The sequence below is a fragment of the Microcebus murinus genome, chromosome 6, assembly GCF_040939455.1.
Source record: "Microcebus murinus isolate Inina chromosome 6, M.murinus_Inina_mat1.0, whole genome shotgun sequence".
NCBI classification, from domain to species: Eukaryota; Metazoa; Chordata; class Mammalia; order Primates; family Cheirogaleidae; genus Microcebus; species Microcebus murinus.
This window is the reverse complement of record NC_134109.1, coordinates 81,656,935-81,681,612: the sequence shown is the minus strand read 5'-3', so window position 1 is coordinate 81,681,612 and position 24,678 is coordinate 81,656,935. Positions and strand designations below refer to the sequence as shown.

At 37.3% G+C, this 24,678-nt stretch overlaps 1 protein-coding gene and 1 non-coding gene across 3 annotated transcripts in view; both read right to left on the bottom strand.

Moving 5' to 3' along the window:
• Window positions 1-7,749: 7,749 nt before the first annotated feature.
• The window catches only part of SNAP23 (synaptosome associated protein 23), a 35,127-nt gene continuing 18,198 nt past the window's right edge, over window positions 7,750-24,678 (bottom strand). For both annotated transcript variants that reach the window (XM_076004281.1, XM_076004280.1), the window contains exons 6-8: window positions 12,947-13,105; window positions 11,848-11,992; window positions 7,750-9,622 (exon numbers count right to left, since the gene is read on the bottom strand). In XM_076004281.1, the coding sequence (XP_075860396.1) occupies window positions 9,557-9,622; window positions 11,848-11,992; window positions 12,947-13,105 (370 nt within the window). In that variant the 3' untranslated portion in view covers window positions 7,750-9,556. The remainder of the gene's footprint in view (window positions 9,623-11,847; window positions 11,993-12,946; window positions 13,106-24,678) is intronic.
• On the bottom strand, window positions 14,602-14,708 carry LOC142871611 (U6 spliceosomal RNA). Its single transcript, XR_012919848.1, has one exon. It is a non-coding gene; the product is annotated as a U6 spliceosomal RNA (small nuclear RNA).

Here is a 24,678-nt window from a genome sequence, read left to right as displayed (position 1 = left end):
TGGGAGGCTGAGACAGGAGGATCCCTTGAGCTCAGGAGTTTGAGGTTGCAGTGAGCTATGACGATGCCACTGCACTCTAGCCTGTGCAACACAGTGAGACTGTCTCAAAAAAAAAAATAAAAAGAAGAAGAAAAAAAGGAAGAGCCTACTATACATTTAATTTTTTTTTTTTTTTTTTTTTTTTTGAGACAGAGTCTCACTTTGTTACCCAGGCTAGAGTGAGTGCTCCGGCTAATTTTTTCTCTATATATTAGTTGGCCAATTAATTTCTTTCTGTTTATAGTAGAGACGGGGTCTCACTCTTGCTCAGGTTGGTTTTGAACTCCTGAACTCAAACGATCCGCCCGCCTCCGCCTCCCAGAGAGCTAGGATTACAGGCGTGAGCCACCACGTCCAGCCAATTGACGAGTTTTATTTTTTCTAAATTTTAATGTTTATTAATCTTATTGATCCATTTAACAATTAACACTTCTCTAAATATTTTATCAGTACTTCTAATAAATCAGAACTTATAAATTTAACAGCTTAAATGTTCCCATTTAATTAACTGGAGCTTAATCCCCACCCCCATAAGAATCTTTTACAACTTGAACCCAGACTTATTTCCAAATACTCTTCTTTCACTCTCATTTGCCTGCCCACCCATACCAGATTATTTTACCCCTTAAACCCATGGTATAATAACTTTCTCTTCTAACTGCCTTTATACAGTTTAGTTCATCCCTCAGTATCCATGTGGGATTGGTTTCAGGATACCACCACCCCCCGCCCCCATGGATACCAAATCCATGTTGCTCAAGTCCCTTATATAAAATGGCATAGTATTTGCACATCTTCCCATATACTTTAGTTTTTTTGTTTTTATGTTTTGAGACAGAGTCTTGCTCTGTTGCCCGGGCTAGTGTGCCGTGGCATCAGCCTAGCTCACAGCAACCTCAAATTCCTGGGCTCAAGCAATCCTACTGCCTCAGCCTCCCAAGTAGCTGGGACTACAGGCATGCACCACCATGCCCGGCTAATTTTTTCTATATATTTTAAGTTGTCCAGGTAATTTCTTTCAATTTTTTTAGTAGAGATAGGGTCTCGCTCTTGCTCAGGCTGGTCTCAAACTCCTGAGCTCCAACGATCCGCCCACCTTGCCTCCCAGAATGCTAGGATTACAGGAGTGAGCCACCATGCCCGGCCTTCCCATATACTTTAAATCATCTAGATTACTTATACCTAATACAATATCCACGCATCACTTCATTCACGTGGATTTGACATAGTATCTTCATGCGCAGCAAATTTTGCTTTTTGGAATTTTGTGGGGTTTTTTTCCCTGAGTATTTTTGATCTGCAGTTGGTTGAATCCACAGATGTGGAACCCAGGGATACAGAAGGCCAACTGAATTGTTCACTAGGTCAGGAATGTCTTCTCTCACTAACATGCTCCTTCCCTATGTCTAAGCCCCTTCCCTAAGTCTAATCCGAATTATAACAACTGCTCTTCCATCTGTTCCTATAGCACTTCTCATGTTCTATATTTATCTCTTGCTAGACTGAACAACTTGAGGGCAGGGGCTATATAAAGTAATATGCCCGAAGTTATAGTGAACAAGACTTAAATGTGAACTAACAAAGTAGATTGACTCGTGGTCTTGAGTCCCAGATTCTATTAATAGTTTGGCCAACAGCACTAAGTCCCCTAAATTTTTTAGAGCTTGGTTTGGAAGAAGTTATTGTAGTATATTGAGTAAGATTATGGGCCCTGGAGTCAGAAAGATCCAGGTTTGAATCCAGGGTCTGTCATTTACTTAGCTTTATGAATTTGAGCAATTTACTTTCATCTGTAAATGACAATAATGCCTACCTCTCAGGTATGTTACAAAGATATGGTAAAAAGTTACACAAAAGCACTTAACCTAGTGTCCATGACAGAATAAGCATTCAGTAAATTGTGCCATTTATCTCATCTGTAAGGCATGAAGGTAGAATTTAGCACGTTGTTCTGAAATAGAAGGCTTGAAGCAGACACTACATTAAAAGGATAAAAAATGAAGCCAGGCCCGGTGGTATGAGCCGATAGTCCCAGCTACTTGGGAAGATTGCTTGACCCCAGGTGTTTGAGTCCAGCCTTGGTAACATACCAAGATCTCATCTCTTAAAAAACAGATAACAAATAGAGGATAAGGAACATCAGCCTGAGAAATATAAATCTGATTAGGAATGTAAATGGAATAACCTAGAATTTTTTCCTTTTTCCTTTTCCTATTTTTGGTACATATTTGCACATATTTACGAGGTACGTGTGATATTGTGATACATGCATAGAATGTGTAATGATCAAGTCAGGGTATTTATGTTATCTATCACCTTGAACATTTGTCATTTCTTTGTGTTGGGAACATTTCAAATCTAGCTATTTTGAATTTATAATATATTGTTAACTATAGTCACCTATTGTGCTATCAAACATTAGAACTTATTCCTTCTACCTAACTGCATGTTTGTACCCATTAGCCTAACTCTCTTCATTCCCTCCTGCCCTGTATACACCCTTACCTGTCTCTGGTAATGATCATTCTACTTTCTACCGCCATAAAATCAACTTTTTTAGCTCCCACACAGGAGTGAGGACATGTGATATATATCTTCCTGTGCCTGGCTTATTTCACTTAACATCATGACCTTCAGTCCCATCCATGTTGCTGCAAATGAATGATTTAATTTTTTAATAGCTGAATAGTATTCTATTGTACATATACCACATTTTCTTCATCTGTTGATAAGCACTTAGGTTGATTTCATATCTTTGCCATTATGAAAAATGCTGCAATAAACATGGATGTGTAGGTATCCCTTTGATATACTGATTCCTTTTCTATTGATTCTACTGATTCTATTTCTTTGATATATTGATTCCTTTCTGGATGAATACCCAGTAGTGGGATTGCTGGATTGTATGGTAGCTCCATTTTTAGTTTTTTGACAAATCTCCATATTGTTTTCCATAATGGCTATACTCATTTACATTCCCACCAACAGGGTATAATAGTTCCCTTTTGTTCACATCCTTGCCAGCATGTTATTTTTTGTCTTTTTTTTTTATAATAGACATTCTAACTGGGGTAAGATGCTATCTCATTGTGGTTTTGATTTGCATTTCTCTTATGATTAGTGATATTGAGCAGTTTTTCATATACCTGTTGGCAATTTGTATGTCTTTAAAGAAGCTAATGCTAAGTGCAACTGAGTCCAGCACGTCTAGGACATAGACGTTTAAGTGAAAGGGAGATTCATAATCCACAAGTGACATGGAAAGATCTAGTTTAAGTGTGGAAACAAAGGATGAATTAAAACTGAAGGAAGGACTGATCATTTTCTGTAGAAATTTAAAAAAATGGAAGGAAGAAAAAATAGGTGCAGCTGTAGACAATAAAGATCATGGTCATTATAAGACTGGAACCCTGTAGGAGGTTACTGTTAAAAAGCAAGTTCAGTTCAGTGAGGTATAGTTTTTTACCTCCTTAGTTATAATTTAGTATTATGCTCAAGGTTACAAAACGAGTAAATGACTAAAATCTGAGCCAAGGTGGTCAGACTCCAGAGCTTGTGTTAACCATCTGTTACTACTTTCCAAAAGTGACAGAAACACGTTTCCAGACACTGTTAATGGGAGAAAATCAGAAAAGGCTTTAAGTGAACAGCTTCTATTAATATTTCTAGTGCATTATAGGCCTAATTTCTATGGCCTCACCTCTTTCTCAGTAGAAGAAGCTGTTGTAAAGTTTAACCTGGGATCCACAGATGAGCTCTTAAGAAACTCCATGATTTGCATTTATGCATGATTCACAGTTGTGTGCCTACTTCTCTGGAGAAACGGGCTATGTTATCTCTTATCAAATTAACAAAGGGGTGCTAGACCAAAGAGCTCTACTCTAGAGAGAACAGCAGTTAGTTTATTAAGTTCTTATATTTGCCAAGCACTGTTGTAAGTGTTTTACCTGCTAAGTTACAACTCTATGGGTTACAATTCTATAAGATAGGAATTATAGGCATACCTCATTTTATTGCACTTCACTTTTTTTTTAATTTTTTTTTTTATTTTGGCATATTATGGGGGTACAGATTTTAAGGTTTCAATAAATGCCCATTTCCCCCCCTCCCCCCAAAAGTCTGAGTCTCCATCATGACCATCCCCCAGATGGTGCACATCTCACTCATTATGTATGTATATACCCGGCCCCCTCCCCCCTCCCCCCTCCCCAATACCCTATTACTGTAGCACCTATGTGTCCACTTAGTTAGTACCAGTTTGCTGGAGCACTTCACTTTATTGTACTTCACAGATACTGCATTTTTTTAAACAAATATTAATAGCTTTTTGGCAACCCTGCATTGTGTTGCCATTTTGCCAATGGTGCATACTTCCTGTTTCTGTGTCACATTTTGGTAATTCTCACAATATTTCAAATGTTATTATTTTTTTTTTACCTGTTATGGCGACCTGTGATGTTAGCATTATAATTGTTTTGGGGTGCCATGAACCATGCCCATATGAGATAGCCAACTTAGTTGATAAATGTGTGTTCTGACTATTCCACCAACTGGCATTCCCCTGTCCTCTCCCTTTCCTTGGGTTTCCCTGTTTCCTGAGATACAATAATACTGAAATTAGGCCAATATATAACTCTACAATGGCTTATAAGTGTCTAAGTGAAAAGAAGAGTTGCATGTCTCTCTAAATCAAAAGCTAAAACTGATTAAGCTTAGTGAGGAAGTCATATCAAAAGCTGACAGGCCAAAAGTTAGGCCTCTTGTGCCAAACAGCCAAGTTGTGAATGCAAAGGAGTAAGTTCTTAATGAAAATTAAAAATGCTACTCCAGTGAACACAAGAATGGTTAAAAAGCATAATAGCCATCTTGCTGATATGGGGAAAGTTTTATTGGTCTGGATAGATCAGACTAGCCACAACATTCCCTTGAAGCCTAAACTAGAGCAAGGCCCTAACTCTCTTCAATTCCATGAAGGCTGAGAGAGGTGAGGAAACTGCAGAATAAAAGCCTGAAGCTAGCAGAGGTTGGTTCATGAGGTTTATGGAAAGCAGCCATATGCATAACATTGAAATGCAAGATGGAACAGCAAACATTGATGGAGAGGCTGCAGCAAGTTATCCAGAAGTTCTAAGACAATTGATGAAGGTGGCTACATTAAATAGCCGATTTTTCAATGCAGACAAAACAGTCTTCTATTGAAAGAAGATATCATCTAAGACTTTCATAGCTAGAGAACTCAATGCCTGGCTTCAAAGATTCAAAGAACAGGCTGAGTTTCTTGTTAGGGACTAATGCAGCTGGTGACTTTACAGTTGAAGCCAATGCTCATTCTCTAATCTGAAAATCTTACGGCCCTTAAGAATTATGTTAAATACACTCAGCCTGTGCTCTATAAATAGAATAATAAAGCCTGGGCAACATCACATCTGTTTATAGCATGGTTTACTGGCTATTTTAAGCCCACTATTGAGACCTACTGCTCAGAAATAAAGATTCCTTTCAAAATATTATTGCTCATTGTCAATGTACCTGGTCACCCAAGAGCTCTGGTGGAGATGAATATTATTTTGTTTTTTTGAGACAGGGTCTCGCTCTGTTGCTCAGGCTAGAGTGCAGTGGTGTCATCATATCTCACTTCAACCTCAAACTCCTGGACTAAAGTGATCCTCCTGCCTCAGCCTCCAGAGTAGCCGAGACTCCAGGCACAGGCCACCATGCCTGGCTAATTTTTTCTATCTTTTTCCCCATAACCCTTCAGGGTGGATAATTCTTCTTTTATGTAGAGACAAGGTCTTGCTATGTTGCTCAGTCTGGTTCCAAACTCCTGGCTTCAAGTGATCCTCCCACCTCAGTCTCCCAAAGTGCTGGGATTATAGGCGTGAGCCACTATGCAGGACCTGAATGTTGTTTTCATTTTAGGTAAGGCCAGGTTGTTTTCATTCAGGTTGTGTTGCTAACACAACATCCATTCTGTAGCCCAATCTATCAAGGAGTAATTTTGACTTTCAAGTCTTATTATTTAAGAAATACATTTCATAAAGCTATGGTGCCATATATAAGTGAGGAATCTCTGATGGATCTGGACAAAGTAAATTGAACCCTTTTTTAAAGGATTCACCATTCTAGATGCGATTAAGAACATTCATGAATCACAGGAGGAAGTCAACATATTAACATGAACAGGAGTTTGGAAGAAGTTGATTCCAACCCTCATGGATGACTTTGAGAGGTTCAAGACTTCAGTGGAGGAAGTAACTGCAGATGTGGTAGAAATAGAAAGAGAACTAGAATTAGAGACTCAAGATGTGACTAAATTGCTGTAATTTCATGATAAAACTTGAGTTGCCTCTGATGGATAAGCAAAGAAAGTGGCTTCTTGAGATGGAATCTGTTCCCGATAAAAATGCTGTGAACATTGTTGAAATAACAAAGGATTCAGATTACATAAACTTAGTGCATAAAGCAGCAGCAGAATTTAAGAGCACTGACTCCAATTGTAAAAGAAATTCTACTGTAGGTAAAATGCTATCAAACAGCATTGCAAGCTACAGAGAAATCTTTTGTGAAAGGCTGAGTCAATAGATGTGACACACTTCATGGTTGTCTTAATTTCAGAAAATGCCACAGCCACCCCAACCTTCAGCAACCACCTGATCAGTCAGCAGCCATCAACATCAAGGCAAGACCCTGCACAAGCAAAAAGATTACAACTTGCTCAAGGCTCAGATGATTGTTAGCATTTTTTAGCAATAAAGTATTTTTAATTAAGGTATGTACACTGTTTTTAATATAATACTATTACACATTTAGTAGACCATAGAATAGTGTAAACATAATTTTTTTTTCTTTTTTTTTGAGACAGGTTCTCACTGTTGCTTGGGCTACAGTAAGGTGGTGTCATCAAAGCTCACTGCAACCTCAAACTCCTGGGCTCAAGTGATGCCTGGCTAATTAAAAAAAAATTTTTTTTTGTAGAAATGAGGTTTCACTGTGTTGCTCAAGCTGCTCTCAAACTCCTAGCCTCAAGCGATCCTCCCACCTCAGCCTCCCAAAGTGCTAAGATTAAGTGTGAGCCACGCGGCACCCAGCCAACATAATTCTTATATGCACTAGGGAATCAAAAAGTTCTTGTGACTTACTTTATTGCGGTGTTTGCTTTATTTTGGTGGTCTAGTACCAAACCCACAAAATCACAGATATGCTTGTTATAATCTCTATTTACATACAAACTAAGGCAAAAAAATGAGCTTACAGTCACTTTAGCCAACAAGTGGCAGAGCTAGAGTGTAAATTCAAACAATTTGGTGCCTTAGCTCATGCTTCTAACCAATTATACCACACGTGCAGCATACTGGGTTGCTCAGAACTAATTGTTTTTGGCCAGAATAGTGTTAAAAAATTTGAGTGCTTTTTGGAAGGGCATTTAGGTATAGCATAATCCCCTTCCTACTTTACACCTTCCTACTTTACACATTTACCACCATCTGCCAAACTACTACTTCTGACATGGAGCACTTCTATTACAGAGGGTCTAAGTGAGTCTCACTTTAATATTTTCCTCCTCAGACTCTGAAATTCCCATGTTAACTGTATCATCTCTAGTACATAAGTTGTCATTCTCAGAAACTATCCTTTCAGTCACTAGTGTATTTAAGACCAAATGAATAAAAAACTAGTAATAATTTAAATGAATCTCATGACAAATTATAGAAAGTCTTGTCAATACTTCCAATAAAAATTGGGAAGGTGCTAAAGGCAGCTTTCTATTGGAGTGCTTCTTCTTTTTTTTTTTTTTTTTTGAGACAGAGTCTCGCTCTGTTGCCCAGGCTAGAGTGAGTGCCATGGCGTCAGCCTAGCTCACAGCAACCTCAAACTCCTGGGCTCAAGCAATCCTACTGTCTCAGCCTCCCGAGTAGCTGGGACTACAGGCATGTGCCACCATGCCTGGCTAATTTTTTCTCTACATATTAGTTGGCCAATTAATTTCTTTCTATTTATAGTAGAGACGGGGTCTCACTCTTGCTCAGGCTGGTTTTGAACTCCTGAACTTAAACAATCTGCCCACCTCAGCCTCCCAGAGTACTAGGATTACATGCGTGAGCCACTGCGCCCGGCCAGGAGTGCTTCTTGACTTACGGATTTTTGCTTTATTCAATTTGTTAAACAAGAGCTAATGAAATTATTGACCCCCAAATAAGTCATAAAAACATGTTACTTACTTGAAAAAACAATACCATTAGTTAGTTACAAAATTTAATTGAAAGGATCAAGCAGTGGTTAGTGGCCAAACCAATCCACATTGATATCTTTGAAGTGTTCAGATATTAATTTTTAAATAAAGGTAACAAATACCAATCCAAATCTCATAACATCTACATAAACTTGATTCTGGACATAGTTCAATACACAAGGGTAAGAGAATGACAGTGTAATCACCAATAATCAAACCAAAGGCACAATTTTCCAAATTCCTTTTAGTAAGACAGGATAAATACTAATTTTTAAAATCTAAAGCCACATAAAACTCAAAGCAATCTATTTTTCTACCTGAGATCAAAATAAGTTTCCTTTTTCCTATCTAAACATAATTCTTGGCACTGAGGTAAATCTGAATTTACGTGATATACTTTGTCAGACTTTCTCAAAAAATTTAAGCCCTGCTTTAGAGAGAAATTCTCATGTTACAAATATATATTTACATATTTTCTTCAAAGACTAATGACATATATATGAGGTTAATAGGCCTGTACTGGGACCAAGATACTACTAATAATGTGAAAATAAAAAACTATTCATTTATCCCAAGTGTTCCTGAAGAGCAATAAGAAATGGGATCACAGAATCTATATACATATATGAATCACTAAGAGTTCAGAAATTAAGCTCACTTTAAGAAAACTCATTCTATTCTATCTGGAGGAGAGGTTGCAAAAATTGTGATGTATAACAAAAATATTGTGTATAAAAGCTCTAAATCAAGCATTAGCCTAAATTGGCAATAACTGCAACTTAAATTGAAAATTATACCCAACTAGATCTTTACTGTGGCTATGCAACTTGTTTTGTGGCCTGCAGGTTTTTACTGAGAGAACAACCTCTTATCTCTTCCTCCTCTCTCACCCTTCTGCCACTATAAAAACAAAGGAATAAACCAATCAGCTCTTCAGCTTCCTTTCTCAGGGTTGTCTTTGGCAATGCTTCCAAATTTTGAAAGTGAAAAAAACTGCTTAAGTAAAGTAGAAGATGAAAACACTATATGTGACGTATGAAAACCAATCTAAGACTATGAACTGAGAAAGACAATACCAGAAAGAAGGCTGAGCAGCAGTCTACCCTCAACAGCAACAGAAAACACAAAATGGGGGTTGGGGGAGCAGCTGTTACTCCTCTGGCCCTTCTTCCACATTATTTCCCGATTAGAAGAGTATAGAGCCAAAATTTCAAACTCTGAAAAAGATAATGACTTCGGAGGAGGAGCTAGGAAGTGAATAAATGATAAAGAAGTACAGCAGTAGCTTTAGCTGTCAATGAGTTTCTTTGCTCTGGCATTGGCAATGTCAATACGATCTTTGTTGGTGTCAGCCTGAAAAAAAGAAAAAGAAACCAGCATTACTTCACAAGGTAAGTAACTCTAATAAAAGCTAAATTTTATATACCTACAGTAGTCAAAACACTGAGAAAATTTAAGAAATACTTGAAGTCACATTACAAAATTCATTTTAGGCAAGAAGTAACAGAATATGAAATTCATTTGGGAAAACCCTGGTGTATAAACATAACAAAGGTATAAAAGACCCTGCCAATATTTCTTCAATTTTTTTTTCTTTCTTTTTAAGACAAGGTCTAATTTGGTCGCCCAGGCTAGAGTACAGTGGCCTCTTCACAGCTCACTGCAACCTCAAACTTCTGGGCTCGAGCAATCCTCTTGCCTCAGCCTCCTGAGTAGCTGGGACTACAGGTGGGCACCACCATTCCCAGCTAATTTTTTTTTCTATTTTTTGTAGAGACAAGGGTCTTGCTGTTGTTCAGGCTGGTCTCAAACTCCTGGCCTCAAGTGATCCTCCTGCCTAGGCCTCCCAGAGTGCCAGGATTACAGGCATGAGCTACAGCACCTGGCCAGTATTTCATCAATTCTATAACAAAATTTTTCATAGTTCAATGTGTCTGAAACTGGGGTGCATCTTATAATCAGTGGCACTTTTGATGCAATTAAACATAAGAGTGCTCTTCTCTGTATAGATCTGGACTATGTGGGAGTGCTGTGAACTGAATCATAAGACTCTCATCTGCAGCTACGACAGGTCTAACCCAGAGAGACTGAAATAACCTTTCCAAAGATCTTTGGAACAGATGTATCACCACCCACACCAATACCCAAATTAAAATAATGGGTAGGCTGGCTGTGGTGGCTCATGCCTGTAATCCCAGCACTCTGGGAGGCCAAGGTGGGAGGATCGCTTGAGCCCAGGAGTTCGAGACCAGCCTGGGCAGCAAAGCGAGACCATGTCTTTATAAAAAAAAAAGAATTAGCTGGGCATGGTAGCGTATACCTGTAGTCCCAGCTGCTCGGTAGGCTGAGGCAGGAGGATTGCTTGAGCCCAGGAGTTTGAGGTTGTAGTGAACTATGCTGATGCCACTGTACTCTAGCCTGGGCAACATAGTGAGACACTGTCTGAAAAGAGTAATATGTAGCCTAAACCCAGACTACAGCATTGAAAGCATCTTATGAATCATTATTTGCTTCAGTGAAATCCATTGGAAATTATTCAACAGAAAGCCAAGCTTAAAAGCTCACCCCATCCTTAAAGCACACTGAGATTTTAATGAAGTATAACTTTCAGATATGACACATCTAAACACCAAAAACAGTTTCACTTTCAGTACCTATTATATCATGTGAAATAAAAAGAAGAATAGGATTGATAATTTTTCCTTCACTTATATGAATCTATTTTGTATGTCCACTCCACAAGAACCACTCCGCAGAACTGATTTTTGCCTCAACTCTTTCATGAGATAAGGATTCAGAAACTTACCAATTTGTTATTAGTTAACAAAATAAAACTCTAAGAGCTAACTTATTAATTAAGGGGGAAAAAAAGCACACTGAAAATTTAGAATAGATACTAAGCTTCATGTGCGAACATTTAAATAAAACCACTTCACTCTAAGGCTATGTTTTTTTTGTTTGTTTGTTTGTTTTTGAGACAGAGTCTCGCTCTGTTGCCCAGGCTAGGGTGAGTGCCGTGGCATCAGCCTAGCTCACAGCAACCTCAAACTCCTGGGCTCAAGCAATCATACTGCCTCAGCCTCCCGAGTAGCTGGGACTACAGGCATGTGCCACCATGCCCGACTAATTTTTTCTCTATATATTAGTTGGCCAATTAATTTCTTTCTATTTATAGTAGAGACAGGGTCTTGCTCTTGCTCAGGCTGGTTTCGAACTCCTGACTTCGAGCAATCCACCTGCCTCGGCCTCCCAGAGTGCTAGGATTACAAAAGGCTATGGTTTTAAAATGAATCAACTGCCACAAACAAGAGATGGGACCACAAGGCTCTTGTTTTTCAATGTATTAGAACTGCTGCTTCATCAGAACTGTAAGACCTGTGAGGATGGGATTTTATCCCATTACATCACCCAAAGTATCTAGCACAGATATTCATCACTAAAACACTGGACTGGATGTTTCATTTTCTGGTGGCAACAAAAAGCTTTTACCTTTTTTTTTTTTTTTTTAATATTTTATAAATTTTTGTTTTCCTTTTTTTTTTTAAATTTGAGAGTATCCAGAAACAGGAAGCTTTTACCTTTTCTGTGATCTGTTCTATTTGTTTGTTTTGAGCTTCAATCTCAGTGCCCATGTCCAGAGCCATATTTTTTAGATGTCCCAAGATACTGCCCACTTGAGTCAGGTTCTCTTCCATTTCATCTTCTCTGGCATCGTTAGTTATACTATCACAAAAAGATAGTTAATTCAGTACTTTTTGTTGAATTAAAATGGACTAAATCTGGATTTAACTTTCATAAAAATGTATAACCAAGATGACTCTCAGTAAGTACAAGATCCAAGGGAATATAGGTAACTATTCTTGGGAAACATTCTACAACAAAAATTGAAAGACTGATCAAGGAGAGCATAGTGTCTTAAAACTATGTAAGAGAAGATGACAAAACAACTCGAGAACAGCATTTCTCGAAATGTCATTCTCAGCATCACCTCAGAATTTGTTAGACAAGGGAACGTGCTAATTCTCACACTCCACTCCAAATCTACTAAATCAGAAACTCTAAGTGGATCCCAGCAATCTGTGTTTTAATAAGTCCCCTGGGTGATTCTAAATGCACACTTAAGTCTAAAGAACCACCACTCTAAAACAGAGGTTGGAAAACTATGGCGTAAGGCCAAACTATGGCCAAATATGCCCTGCCACCTGTTGTGTAAATAACAAACACATTCAAACGCAGCTATGCTAATTTGTTTACATATTTTGTTTATGGCTGCATTCACCCTACAACAACAGAGTTGAGTAATTGCAACAGAGACTGTATGGTCTGAAAAGTTTAAAATATTTACTATACGGCCTTTTACAGATATCCTTATAGGACTCTAGCCAACCCTTGCTCTAGACGATGTATTTTAAAATATATTTTTCCTATTTAAAGAAGTAAAACATTCCTATTCCAATAATTTATAACATACTGAAAAGTATAAAGAAAAGTTAATTCCATCATCCAAGGGCAACAACCACAGTAAACATTTTGTCAGGCAGATTTTTAAATGCATTTTAAAAATGGAATAAATACTATTTCTATTTGATTAGTTAGGGTTCATGTACTATACATCTTATCTCGTAAGTGAGGCCTTCCTTAGGAAAAGTGCATTAATATTGGGAGGAGCTGGCATACCGTTTAATGTATCCTCCACTGGCTGCTCCTGTTGTTGGTTGCTGAGGTTGACCATTTGCCGCCCGGCCTGGCTGCTTAGATATTACGTTGCTAGGTGAGTTGTCTCCGCCATCTCCCCATGTTGTTTTATAGGCCTTACCAGACTCAAAATTCTTTGTTCTATATAAGAGTTAAAAGTGTGGAGAGAGACCAAAGGGCAGGAAAGGGAGAGTTGTAATTACTAGTGCTTGTTACCTTAAGGATGACCCCAATATCATTAGCAGAAAAGCTGCACACAGCTAAATCTAGATGATCTATATATACTATGTTCCATGGCAATATGGGATAGGAAAAAGATGAATTATGTAAACCCACTGACATTAAAACATTTTGTTGATTTTTTCTTTTTTTTACAGCGACAGAGTCTTGCTATGTTGCCCAGAATGGTCTCGAACTCTTGGTCTCAAGCAATCCTTCTGCCTCAGCCTCCCAGGTAGCTGGGACTGTAAGTGTGAGCCTGTAGGTGTAGGACTGTAGGTGTGCGCCTGACCTAAAACATTTTCAAAAGGTCCAAATACTACTTCTGCCAAATCTCCACTAAGCTGTTAGCAAGTAGCAAAATGCAATTATTTGATTTTTCAGGTTCCCTTAGCTTCTAGCACTCTCTAGAAAAGAGGTCAATGGACACTAGAAAAATCCCTCAGGAAAGGTATTCCAGGATGCCCTAAGAGGTTCTTTGGAGGCATCTCAGAGGTTGATGAGGGATGATAAAGAAGACTGAGTAGGCCGGGCGCTGTGGCTCACGCCTGTAATCCTAGCTCTTGGGAGGCCGAGGCGGGCGGATTGCTCAAAGGTCAGGAGTTCGAAACCAGCCTGAGCAAGAGCGAGACCCCGTCTCTACTATAAATAGAAAGAAATTAATTGGCCAACTGATATATATATAAAAAATTAGCCGGGCATAGTGGCGCATGCCTGTAGTCCCAGCTACTCGGGAGGCTGAGGCAGAAGGATCACTGGAGCCCAGGAGTTTGAGGTTGCTGTGAGCTAGGCTGACGCCATGGCACTCACTCTAGCCTGGACAACAAAGCGAGACTCTGTCTCAAAAAAAAAAAAAAAAAAAAAAAAAGAAGACTGAGTAGGTAATAGTTTTTTCTATTATTTATTTATTTATTTATTTATTTTTTTGAGACAGAGTCTCACTTTGTTGTCCAGGCTAGAGTGAGTGCCGTGGCGTCAGCCTAGCTCACAGCAACCTCAAACTCCTGGGCTCGAGTGATCCTTCTGCCTCAGCCTCCCGAGTAGCTGGGACTACAGGCATGTACCACTATGCCCGGCTAATTTTTTTTTTATATATATATCAGTTGGCCAATTAATTTCTTTCTGTTTATAGTAGAGACGGGGTCTCGCTCTTGCTCAGGCTGGTTTTGAACTCCTGACCTTGAGCAATCCGCCCGCCTCGGCCTCCCAAGAGCTAGGATTACAGGCGTGAGCCACAGCGCCCGGCCTCTATTATTTATTTTTAATTATTATGCATAGGTAATAGTCGTATATTGAGTAGGCCAGCTGACCCCAGATGCCTACTCTTATTTTAACCAGCGTAGTTCTAGATTATCAGTTTTTATAAGTTAGAACTTTGCATGAATTTTCGTGTATATTTTTTGTTGTTTTTTGTTTTTAAAAATATGGAACGCTTCACGAATTTGCATGTCATCCTTGCGCAGGGGCCATGCTAATCTTCTCTGTATCGTTCCAATTTTAGTATATGTGCTGCCGAAGCGAGCACTTTTGCATGAATTTTTAAACAAGTTTCTTAAAAACAAACAAATAAAATACCAGGAAGGAAAGACATGAATTAGTTTCAAATTGGACAATCAGCCAATGTATAACTACCTTGGCCATACTGGTGTCAGTTACAAATATATATATATATATATATTTTGAGACAGAGTCTCACTCTACTGCCCAGACTAGAGTGCTGTGGCGTCAGCCTAGCTCACAGCAACCTCAAACTTCTGGGCTCAAGCAATCCTTCTGCCTCAGCCTCCCAAGTAGCTGGGACTACAGGCATGCACCACCATGCCCGGCTAATTTTTTCTATATATTTTTAGTCGGCCAATTAATTTCTGTTTTTAGTAAAGACGGGTCTCACTCTTGCTCAGGCTGGTCTCAAACTCCTGACCTTGAGCAATCCACCTCAGCCTCCCAGAGTGCTAGGATTACAGGCGTGAGCCACCACACCTGGCCTACATATCTTTATTGTAGAGGTTTTCATTTATGAGTTTACTTTTTCTCCTTTAAAAAAAAATGATCTTGGCTAGTCCAAAGGTAATGAGTTATCTTACTTGATTGTTCACAGTTATAGATCAAACTCCTTGTTCTACTAATTCCCCCCTTCTCACTATCATACTTGACCAGTCTTAAGAAAAAAAAAATTCCTAAGTCTAGGCCTCTTAAAAATAAAAGCATATGTTTTAAGTATAACTAATACAGCCAAATTTCAGTCAAAGCCAGAATTTAGCCATGGATTCCATACTCAAACAGGTGCAAGGAAAAAAACCTAGGAAAGTGACTTTTGAATGACTATTACAAAAAAGTGGCACAAAACTTTTATAGATTATTTGGCTAGGTAGAGTCAAGCTTTCAATTTTAGCTTTTACTATTCTATAAACAAAACCAAAGTAGTACATTCCTATAATATTGTTCTCTGATTTATTCCACATTTTGCATTAATGAGGAAGTTCCAAAATTACAAAAAATGCGAAGACAGGAAGAGATTTTATGAAAAAATTAGCTCCTCCCTTTAACAACCATGTGAGGATTCATTTTTGGCAAACCTAGAAATGGATTACAGATTTTAATCATTAATGCAGAAAGAGTACTACTTTTTTTGTGAGTGGCACTGGAAAGATAAACAAATTTATGAACACTGAAGAGTTAGTTCTCAAAGTAACTTTTCTTGGTTCCATTTCAAGTTCTTATAATTATATTTCCTATTTATGCTATTTTGTTTTATTAATTAATCTATTTATTAAAAAGCCATCTTAAATCTTTCCTGGAACAAAGTAGGATATATTAATACATTTTTAAATGAATATTTTTATACAATTATCTGTCGGCATGGTGAAACCAATTTACATGTATTCTTTGTTAATAAGAAAGATCCGAGGCAAAATTCTAAAGAAGAATAATAGCTAGTAAACAAAACAATATATTAGTTTATCATAAAGTTAATAATCAGAAGTATTAACAGAATAAAATGGAGATTTTTTTTCCTCTTTTAGGTTTTTATTTGGGAAAGTGAGGCTATTATTAGGATGTCAGATTATGGAAGAGGCAGAAGAAAGTTGAAAATCAAAAGTAATTATTGAGATATTATATTTCTTAGCACAAAAAGAGGAGTAGACTGGAACATGACTTGTGGGCTTCTGGTCTATCATGGTATATATATGTACTCTAACCTCCTTCTCAACATTAAGAAGCTAAATTTGAAATTTCTGAAATTTGTGAATTTTTTTTACAGCTTTGCATTGAATTGGCATATTTACCTTCAAATGGGCTTGGAAAAACTACACTTTTTTCCTTGTAGTTATATATTCTATGTTTATGAAGAGGTGGTTTTTAAATGCTGTTGATAATTCTTATTAGGTCATTAAATATGAAATGTCTGATTTCAAATAAAAAATTTAGTGTACTATATCTCAAACCAGAAGCAGTACAATAAATCAAAGTGTGTGCCTAAACTATCCACACAGTTTTGCCATCTGAACAGTAGCTTATTTATGCCAGCAGCTCAGAAGTCTAGAGAGCAAGTGGCCATAAAATCTTTAAAGGCGTTTTCTACAACTTGTTGAGAATTGAATATTTTTCCTTGCAAAAAGTGGTCCAGAGCTTGGAAGAAGTGATAGTCAGTTGGTGCAAGGTCTGATGAATACAGTAGATGAAAAAAGTTTCCATGTCCAGTCTCTGTAGTTTAAGCAGTGGTTTTTGCAACATGTGGTCAAGCACTGTCATGTAAGAGGATGACCACATTTCATGAAGCTGTAGCAGATAATACCAATGCTGGACCACTAAACAGAAACAATTAGCTTTTTTTTTTCCCAACTGAGAGCACACATTAGCTTTTTTTGACGAGTACTTGGTTTTGGACTGTGTTTTGGCACTTCATCTTTATCCAATCATTGTGCCGAACACCAGTGATTGTAAAAAGGATTCCATTTGTCCTCATATATAATAATACAGTGTAGAAATAAATGGTTTGCTTTTATGTTGTGACAACAAAGAAAGGCAAGCTTTGAGATAATTTGTCTTCTGATGGTTGCTTAATACGAGCAATACCATCTATCCAGCTTCTTTACCTTGCCAATTTGTTTCAAATGGTCCAATACTGTTGGAATAGTAAGGTCAAACCTTGCTGCTAATTCATGCATAGGTTGAGATGGATTCGCTTCCACTACAGCTTTCAGGCCATCATTATCCACCTTGGTCTCAGGTCACCCACGTGGCTTATTTTCAAGATTAAAATCACCAGAACTGAACTTCTCAAACAACCAACATACTGCGTGTCCATTAGCCACATTCTTCCCAAACATTTCTTGATATTTCGAACTGTCTGGGCTGCATTGGTTCCACAATGGAATTCATATTTGAAAATAACATAAATTTTTGACTTATCCGTGGTTTCAAAAAAAATGCTGTTAAAAAAATGTGAAAGATAATCACAAGCCAAACCGTATGTTTGAAAGACTGAGGATGTATCTTTGTAATAAAAATAAAACAGTAAGTGTCAAAGTGAAATGTCAGAGATATTAACTGTCAAATTTAGTATACTTAAGGGAATTGGACCTTTCCCTTTCTTCTTTCTTTCTGTCTGTCTTTCTGTTTTTCTCTTTCTTTTCTTTCTGTCTGTTTCTCTCTTTTTTTTATTTATTTTTACTGCTTATGCACTATTTTTTCCCCCAGACATTTCATACTTAAATATCTCCAGCCTTGTGATAGCTCAGTGTCTTCCATTCAGCACCTCAACTCAAAGTAATGTCTTTTGGTTGCTCAGGACGCTGCCACTTGTCATCACCAAGAAGAGATTATCTTCTTTCCAAAGTACTTTAAACCTTAAAAATGATTTAAAGGTAATACTTCCCAAACTTGACCAAGTAGCAGAGCAACCTAGGTGCTTTTGAACATACAGACACATAGGATAGACTCTGAAGATTATGCTTCAGTATGTATGGGGTAGAGAATGGGAATCTTTTAATGTTGTTTTATTTAAGTTCAGTGAGTCTATAGATACCTGGGAAGAATATTTCAGATTACTCTGGTAGTCTGTATACACTGGAACACTGAGGAATTAATCTGGAGGAAGCCAAGGCATAAACCAGGATTAAGGAAAAAAGCAACAAGATTTGGAGTAAAATGACTTGAATCTCAATCCTAGACTCAGTAGCTATAGAACCTTAAGCAAACTTTAGTCTCTGACATCCCTTTCCTTATGTGTGAAGCTAGGATAACAACAATACTTAATACCTCACAGGGCTCTGAAAAGGATTGATAATGGATGTAAAATTGCTTTATAAATCACTGGATAAATATCTTTATTCATTGGCTTCAACCTCAACCTGACCCTTAGTTAACAGTGCATTCCTGTAAGTACACAGATTACCAACTGGCATGCTTACTGTTTTGGCCCATTAATATTCCCTTGATTTGAGGTCTCTAGGTAGCTGAATATAGCTGGAATATGGTTAGATAAAAGACATCTAGACCCAAGTTGTTTTAGTCTACAGTAAGAAAGAATGGTTCTAATTTGCAATAGAACTCTTATGCAAAATAAAATGTATAGCCCCTTCTGGGAAGAAATTAGTCTTCATGATAAAATACTTAAGCAAAATTGTGATACATTTTAATAAGATTAAGAACTCCATCTGGAAAGCTAGATTTACATCTGTCCATTTTGAGGAGTCTAATACTTTTTAACTTTTTATTCATTTAAATGTCTCATTCAAGGCCGGGCGCGGTGGCTCACGCCTGTAATCCTAGCTCTCTGGGAGGCCGAGGCGGGTGGATTGCTCAAGGTCAGGAGTTCAAAACCAGCCTGAGCAAGAGCGAGACCCCGTCTCTACTATAAATAGAAAGAAATTAATTGGCCAACTGATATGTATATAAAAAAAATTAGCCAGGCATGGTGGCGAATGCCTGTAGTCCCAGCTACTTGGGAGGCTGAGGCAGAAGGATCGCTCGAGTCCAGGAGTTTGAGGTTGCTGTGAGCGAGGCAGACGCCACGGCACTCACTCTAGCCTGGACAACAAAGCGAGACTCTGTCTCAAAAAAAAAAAAATAAAATAAAATAAATGTCTCATTCAAGAATGTCAAGTTTGAAATAACAATTCAAAATATTCCTTAATCAATTAAAGAAGCTGCTATTAAGCAAAGCAGCAAGTATCAAGATATAAGCAGCACAAAAACATCAAGAATTTCTTTTCCTAGTTTTGGTTGTCATTAGCACTAGTATGAACTGAATTAAAATAGCAAACAGAAAGCCAAATATTAGCTAATATTCTTTTTTATCAAGGAGAAAAGGGATTGAAAAACACCATTTGTAATATGAGTAAGCATGAGTATGTATGTGTATGTGTGTGTGTTTTGGATGGGCAAGCTAAGAAAAGAAAAAAGAAGGCAGGAAACAAAGGGAAGAAATCAAATACTTAATTTTTTAACATTCAATCATGGTTTTTATAATTTGCATAAAATTGAAAATTAATGAGTCAGACATAATAAACAATAAGCTGACAAAAATGTTAACTCCCAATGAAAAATTAAGGTTAGCTCCATATTAATTCAACATGAAATCATAGCAAGCTAACACATGATATAATAGGAATTATGGAACAGATTATAACATACGTAAAGAGGGGAAATCCTTACTTAAAAAAAGAAGATACTACATATAATGATATTTAAAATTTATATCCCACCTTGTTCCAAACAGGATTTAAGATGACTAGACTGACTTTTAATTCCTTGAATTGGTAGTGGCCTAAATCATAGGGAATCCAAATCATTAGAGGCAACTCTAATAAAATAAATCTTGATTCAGGAACCAGAAAGGAATAGGTAAATCTAATAAAAGATAGGATGCTGAAATCAAAGCCCTATGAAGAAAAAGATACATTTAGGCTGAATTCCCTTACCTTTTATCATCACTATATTCCAGTAGCTGTCTCAAAGATCAACCTATTTAAAACTTCTTAGGAAACTCAGTAAAAATACTCGGGAGTATTTTTATTTTGGTATTCTTAAATATTTTTTAGCAAAAAAACTCAGTTATTGGAGGCATTTGTTAAATGATGGTATTATAAATTAAGATTGTTTTGTCAAGTTTATCTTTTGTCAGGCATCACCCATCAAGAACAGATTTACTTGACATTACACACCACAGCACAGTTTCCACCATTCACAAAATACATGCACATGCACAGAAAAGCCATTTGAAGTATCACCTTTAGATAGCAGGTTAGAAGCCCAAACTGCGCCACAAGACTGCATCTTAAAGTTCCCTTTGATCAGTTACTGAGCCCGGCTTCTGATGTTAAATCTTCATTTTTAGTAAGCAGATTAGAAAGGAAGAGATTACGTGAGAGAATGAAATGCAGAAAACAGTAAATGCCACTCAAACAGAACAGAAGCAGGTTTAGAGTTTTAAAAACATAATGCATTAATTCCTGCCTGCTTTCACAGAAACCACCAACATCTGAGAATCTAGATAAAAAGAAAAATAAGAACACTATTTAAACCAGAGCACACTTCATTATTCCTCAGAATGTTTGGGTGATGTTATTCTTTCCTAAACTTATAAAAATCAATATGAGAGAAAGCAAAAACTAATGGAGATATAAAACTTTCTCATTCTTTCCTTAGTGATTATAAATTTCTCTTAATTACTTCTATTACATATTTTATTTGCATTGTAATTTTAAAAAATCTTTTACATGTCTAAACAAGTTTCTCAAGGACATTCAATCAAAAAGTATTTATTGAATACTTGCTATGTATCCAGACACCATGTGAAGCATAAAAAATAAGAGTAATGATAAATAAAACAAAGCCAGAAGTATGCCTTGTTTGTATTATATTTATATCTCCAGTGAATAGTATGGAGGAAGCATTCAACTGTTGAATGAAATATAATTCAGTATTTAATAATTAAGAGCTGAATTTTTCACACCTCAATATGACATAGGATTGGAATAGTAGAAAACCTGTAGTGTCAATTTTGAACTCTACTAAAAGGTCCAGAAATACCAATTTGTCTTCAAACTATTGAAGTAGATAGACTAAAGAGAGTTCCTGTAGATCTAAAATGGAGTCAGTCCTACTCCAACTAAAAGGTCCCCCACCCGTGTAGCAAATTTCCCATAGAAAGTTCCCAGAGGAGGGAGGAGGGAGTCAAAGAGGCCTGTTCTCAAAAAGACTAGAGAGGTCCTGTTCCAGGAAAGTCCCTTGTCCCTTAGTGTACCTTTCCATTGTTCGCTTAATTAAGGACTAACTGCTAAATTCAGCTTCTTTGATTGCTCGCTTGCATAGCTGCCAGCCCCCAGGGTATAAGAAAAAAAATGCAAAGGCTTTGTTGGGGCTGCTTCTCCTTCCTTGCAAGGAGTAGTGACAGCCCCTGCGCAGGTAGAAATAAACTAATTTGGTTGACTGGATTCTGGTGTCCGAGTCCCCTTGATCCGCTCGTTTACAACACTATGCTTCATTATGTTAGACTTCATAAGCGCTTTATAAGACAGGGAAGTTAAGACAGAAGAATACCTTATCTAAGAATGGTTAAACTGGGACATTAGAAAGTTTATCTATTCTGAGACTTCCTATTTTAACTCTGCCTCCTTTTAAACTCTTGTAAATTAGAATTACAACTTATCAGTTACTGTCAAAAATATAGGATTTCAAAAGGATCTGTGCTATTTTGCTTTAGAATTCAAATGTAACAAGCTAACAAAATGGCATTTAGTCACAATTTTAAAGTTTAATCCTGGCAGTATGTTATTAAATTCTAGTAGTCCTATAGAAAGAATTAGCCATAGTTAAAACTCCTTTCTCATACAAAGTTCTTTTGAGGAAAGCTATTTCTATGTCTTATAATAAAAAAAAAAGATTTGCTAGGCTGGGTGCAGTGGCTAATGCCTATAATCCTAGCATTCTGGGAGACTGAGAAGAGAGGATCGCTTGAGCCCAGGAGTTTGAGGTTGCAGTGAGCTATAATAATGTCCCTGCACTGTAGCTAAGGTGATAGGGTGAGACACTGTCTCCAATAAAAAAAAAAAAAAAATTAAATTAAAAAATAAAATAAAAAATTGCTGACCTGGCATTAGTTAATCCTATTGAACAAAAGAAGTATCAAAGAACAAATCCACTCAAGACATTTTCTATATAGCAATACATCTAACAACAGCAACAACAACAAGTTTCATTCTTTTTCTTTCTATCCATGTATTTATTTATTTGAGACAGGGTCTTGCTCTGTTGCCCAGGCTGGAGTGCAGTGGTGTGATCACCACTCACTGCAGCCTAGAACTCCTAGGCTTAAGGGGTCCTCCTGCATCTGCCTCCAGAGTAGCTGAGACTATAGGCTCATGTCACCATGCTTGGCTAATTTATTTATTTATTTATTTTTAGAGATGGCAGTCTCAGGGTCTTACTATGCTACCCAGGCTGGTCTCAAACTCCTGGCCTCAAGAGATCCTCCCATTTTAGCCTACCAAAATACTGGGATTACAGGCATGAGCCCAGCCCATTATCTTCTTACAGTCAAGCAATGTAGCAAATAGTCAAGGCAAGGACTCTGCCTGGTTTTGAATTCTAGCTCTTCCACTTGACAGTGTAGCCTCTTTGTACATGTTTCCCCAGATGTAAAATAATAAGAGCATCTATCTCATATGAAGATTATTATTTAAGGATTAAATTTAAATGCTCAGAATAGTAGCTTAAGTTAACATACAGGCCCACAACTGCCATACAAAACCCTTGGATGCAAGATGTCAAATACATCAATATTTCTGTAGTGAAATATATTAATATTTACACTAAGAGTCATAATAAAAGACTATAAATAGCTTCAGTTCAGATTATATTTTGTAGCCTAATGAGTTGTGGCACTGTTACAGAGAAGAAAGAACCTTTGCCATGAAGTGAGTCTGTAAAAAAGAAAAAAAAATAAAGAAAAAAAGAACCTTGGCTTTCAGAGTTTTTTAGATTGCTGAATTGCATATGAGGGAATGTGGACAGACCTGCGTTGCTATTACTGCCAGTATTCAGACTAGCCTTATACAAAGAGAACTACTGTAAGATCCTGTGTCTGCTTTGAGAAGCTTATGTTATAGCTATTCTTATGATGAGCCTAATCGAAACACAGATTAGTAGATAAGATTAGAATGATCAAGTCACCGGCCAGATGACAAGAAACAGAGCTGAGGACAAGAGATACCACACTGGCCAAGGTCTCAGTGGTATAAAGAAGAAATATGTGGAAGAAAGGTAATTACAATCAGACATATTTAACTGGGTTATTACTCTTTCCTTTTTAGGCAAAAATTGTTCTGTTTCAGTAGCCCCTTGATTCCATTTCTTAGGAAGTGCCTTCTCCTGACCCACTGAGAAAGGGTTCTCCTGAGGTTAGAGGCTGAGACCGCTTCAGGGTCATACTCTACCTTCTCTCCTACCAGTATCCAAGAAAAGCTTGCAACTGCTTGACTGGGATATACAAAGAGAAATAAAATCAACACTTCTGTAGCTCCATTTCCCACTTTCTATATTAGACCATCTTAGCAGTCACTGCTCTTCCTGTTTATCAACTCGTAACTTAAGAGCTGACCTTGCTACAGATTCTAGGACGTTCTACCTCCTTGCTCTTCTAACATCTGATCTCAAGAAAATTTACCTATTTCCTCTCCTCTGCACTGGAACACAAGGGAAAAGTACAATAAGTTTGCAAAACATAGCTAAGAGTTTGAATCAAATCATCTGTGCATTTATACTTATTTGCTTAATCTGCTAAACCTGACCGACAAGTCAGAGTTATTAAAATATGGATTTCAACAAGTCAATCAATGTCTAAACAGGTCTACAGACTTATGTTAGAATAGGGAGCCAAAGGATAAGACTAGGAAGAACACTATCAAATCTTAACTTCTCATGGCCAAAACAAACACTAAAGTTGAACAGGCAATTAAACTCTATTTTCTCTAGTAGAAATGGCACAGAAAATGTCACATAAAAACACATATCTGAAAATATGACAATATAACAAAAGCACTTCCATTCCTAACTTCTTTGAGGAACAAAAATGCTGGGAGTCTGTAAGCCTTTATATAGTACTCTTGGTTTACCAGACAAACTGAGACAACTGGATGAAGTACTAATGTCTATTGAGTTCTTTAAAAATGAAAATTTTCATCAGTAAGTATAGTCATTCATTCTCCAGACACTGTTATTTCAACTAAGGCTAAAGTTCGAGGTTGTTTTGTTAATTACTTTTTTTAAAACAAAGATAAGCTTCTTCTAACAGAAGAAAAGATAATGGTTAATTGCCCTAGTCCAAACCTCATCTTGGTCTGAATACATACAGTACTTATCATCACTATGAAAGTTTGGTTTATTCAAGGATAAGTGGAGAATTGAAATATCCACAATGGAGTCACCAAAAGGAATGAATTCCTTCATGTCAAGCATAATCTCATACACTATACAGGAATAGTTTGAAG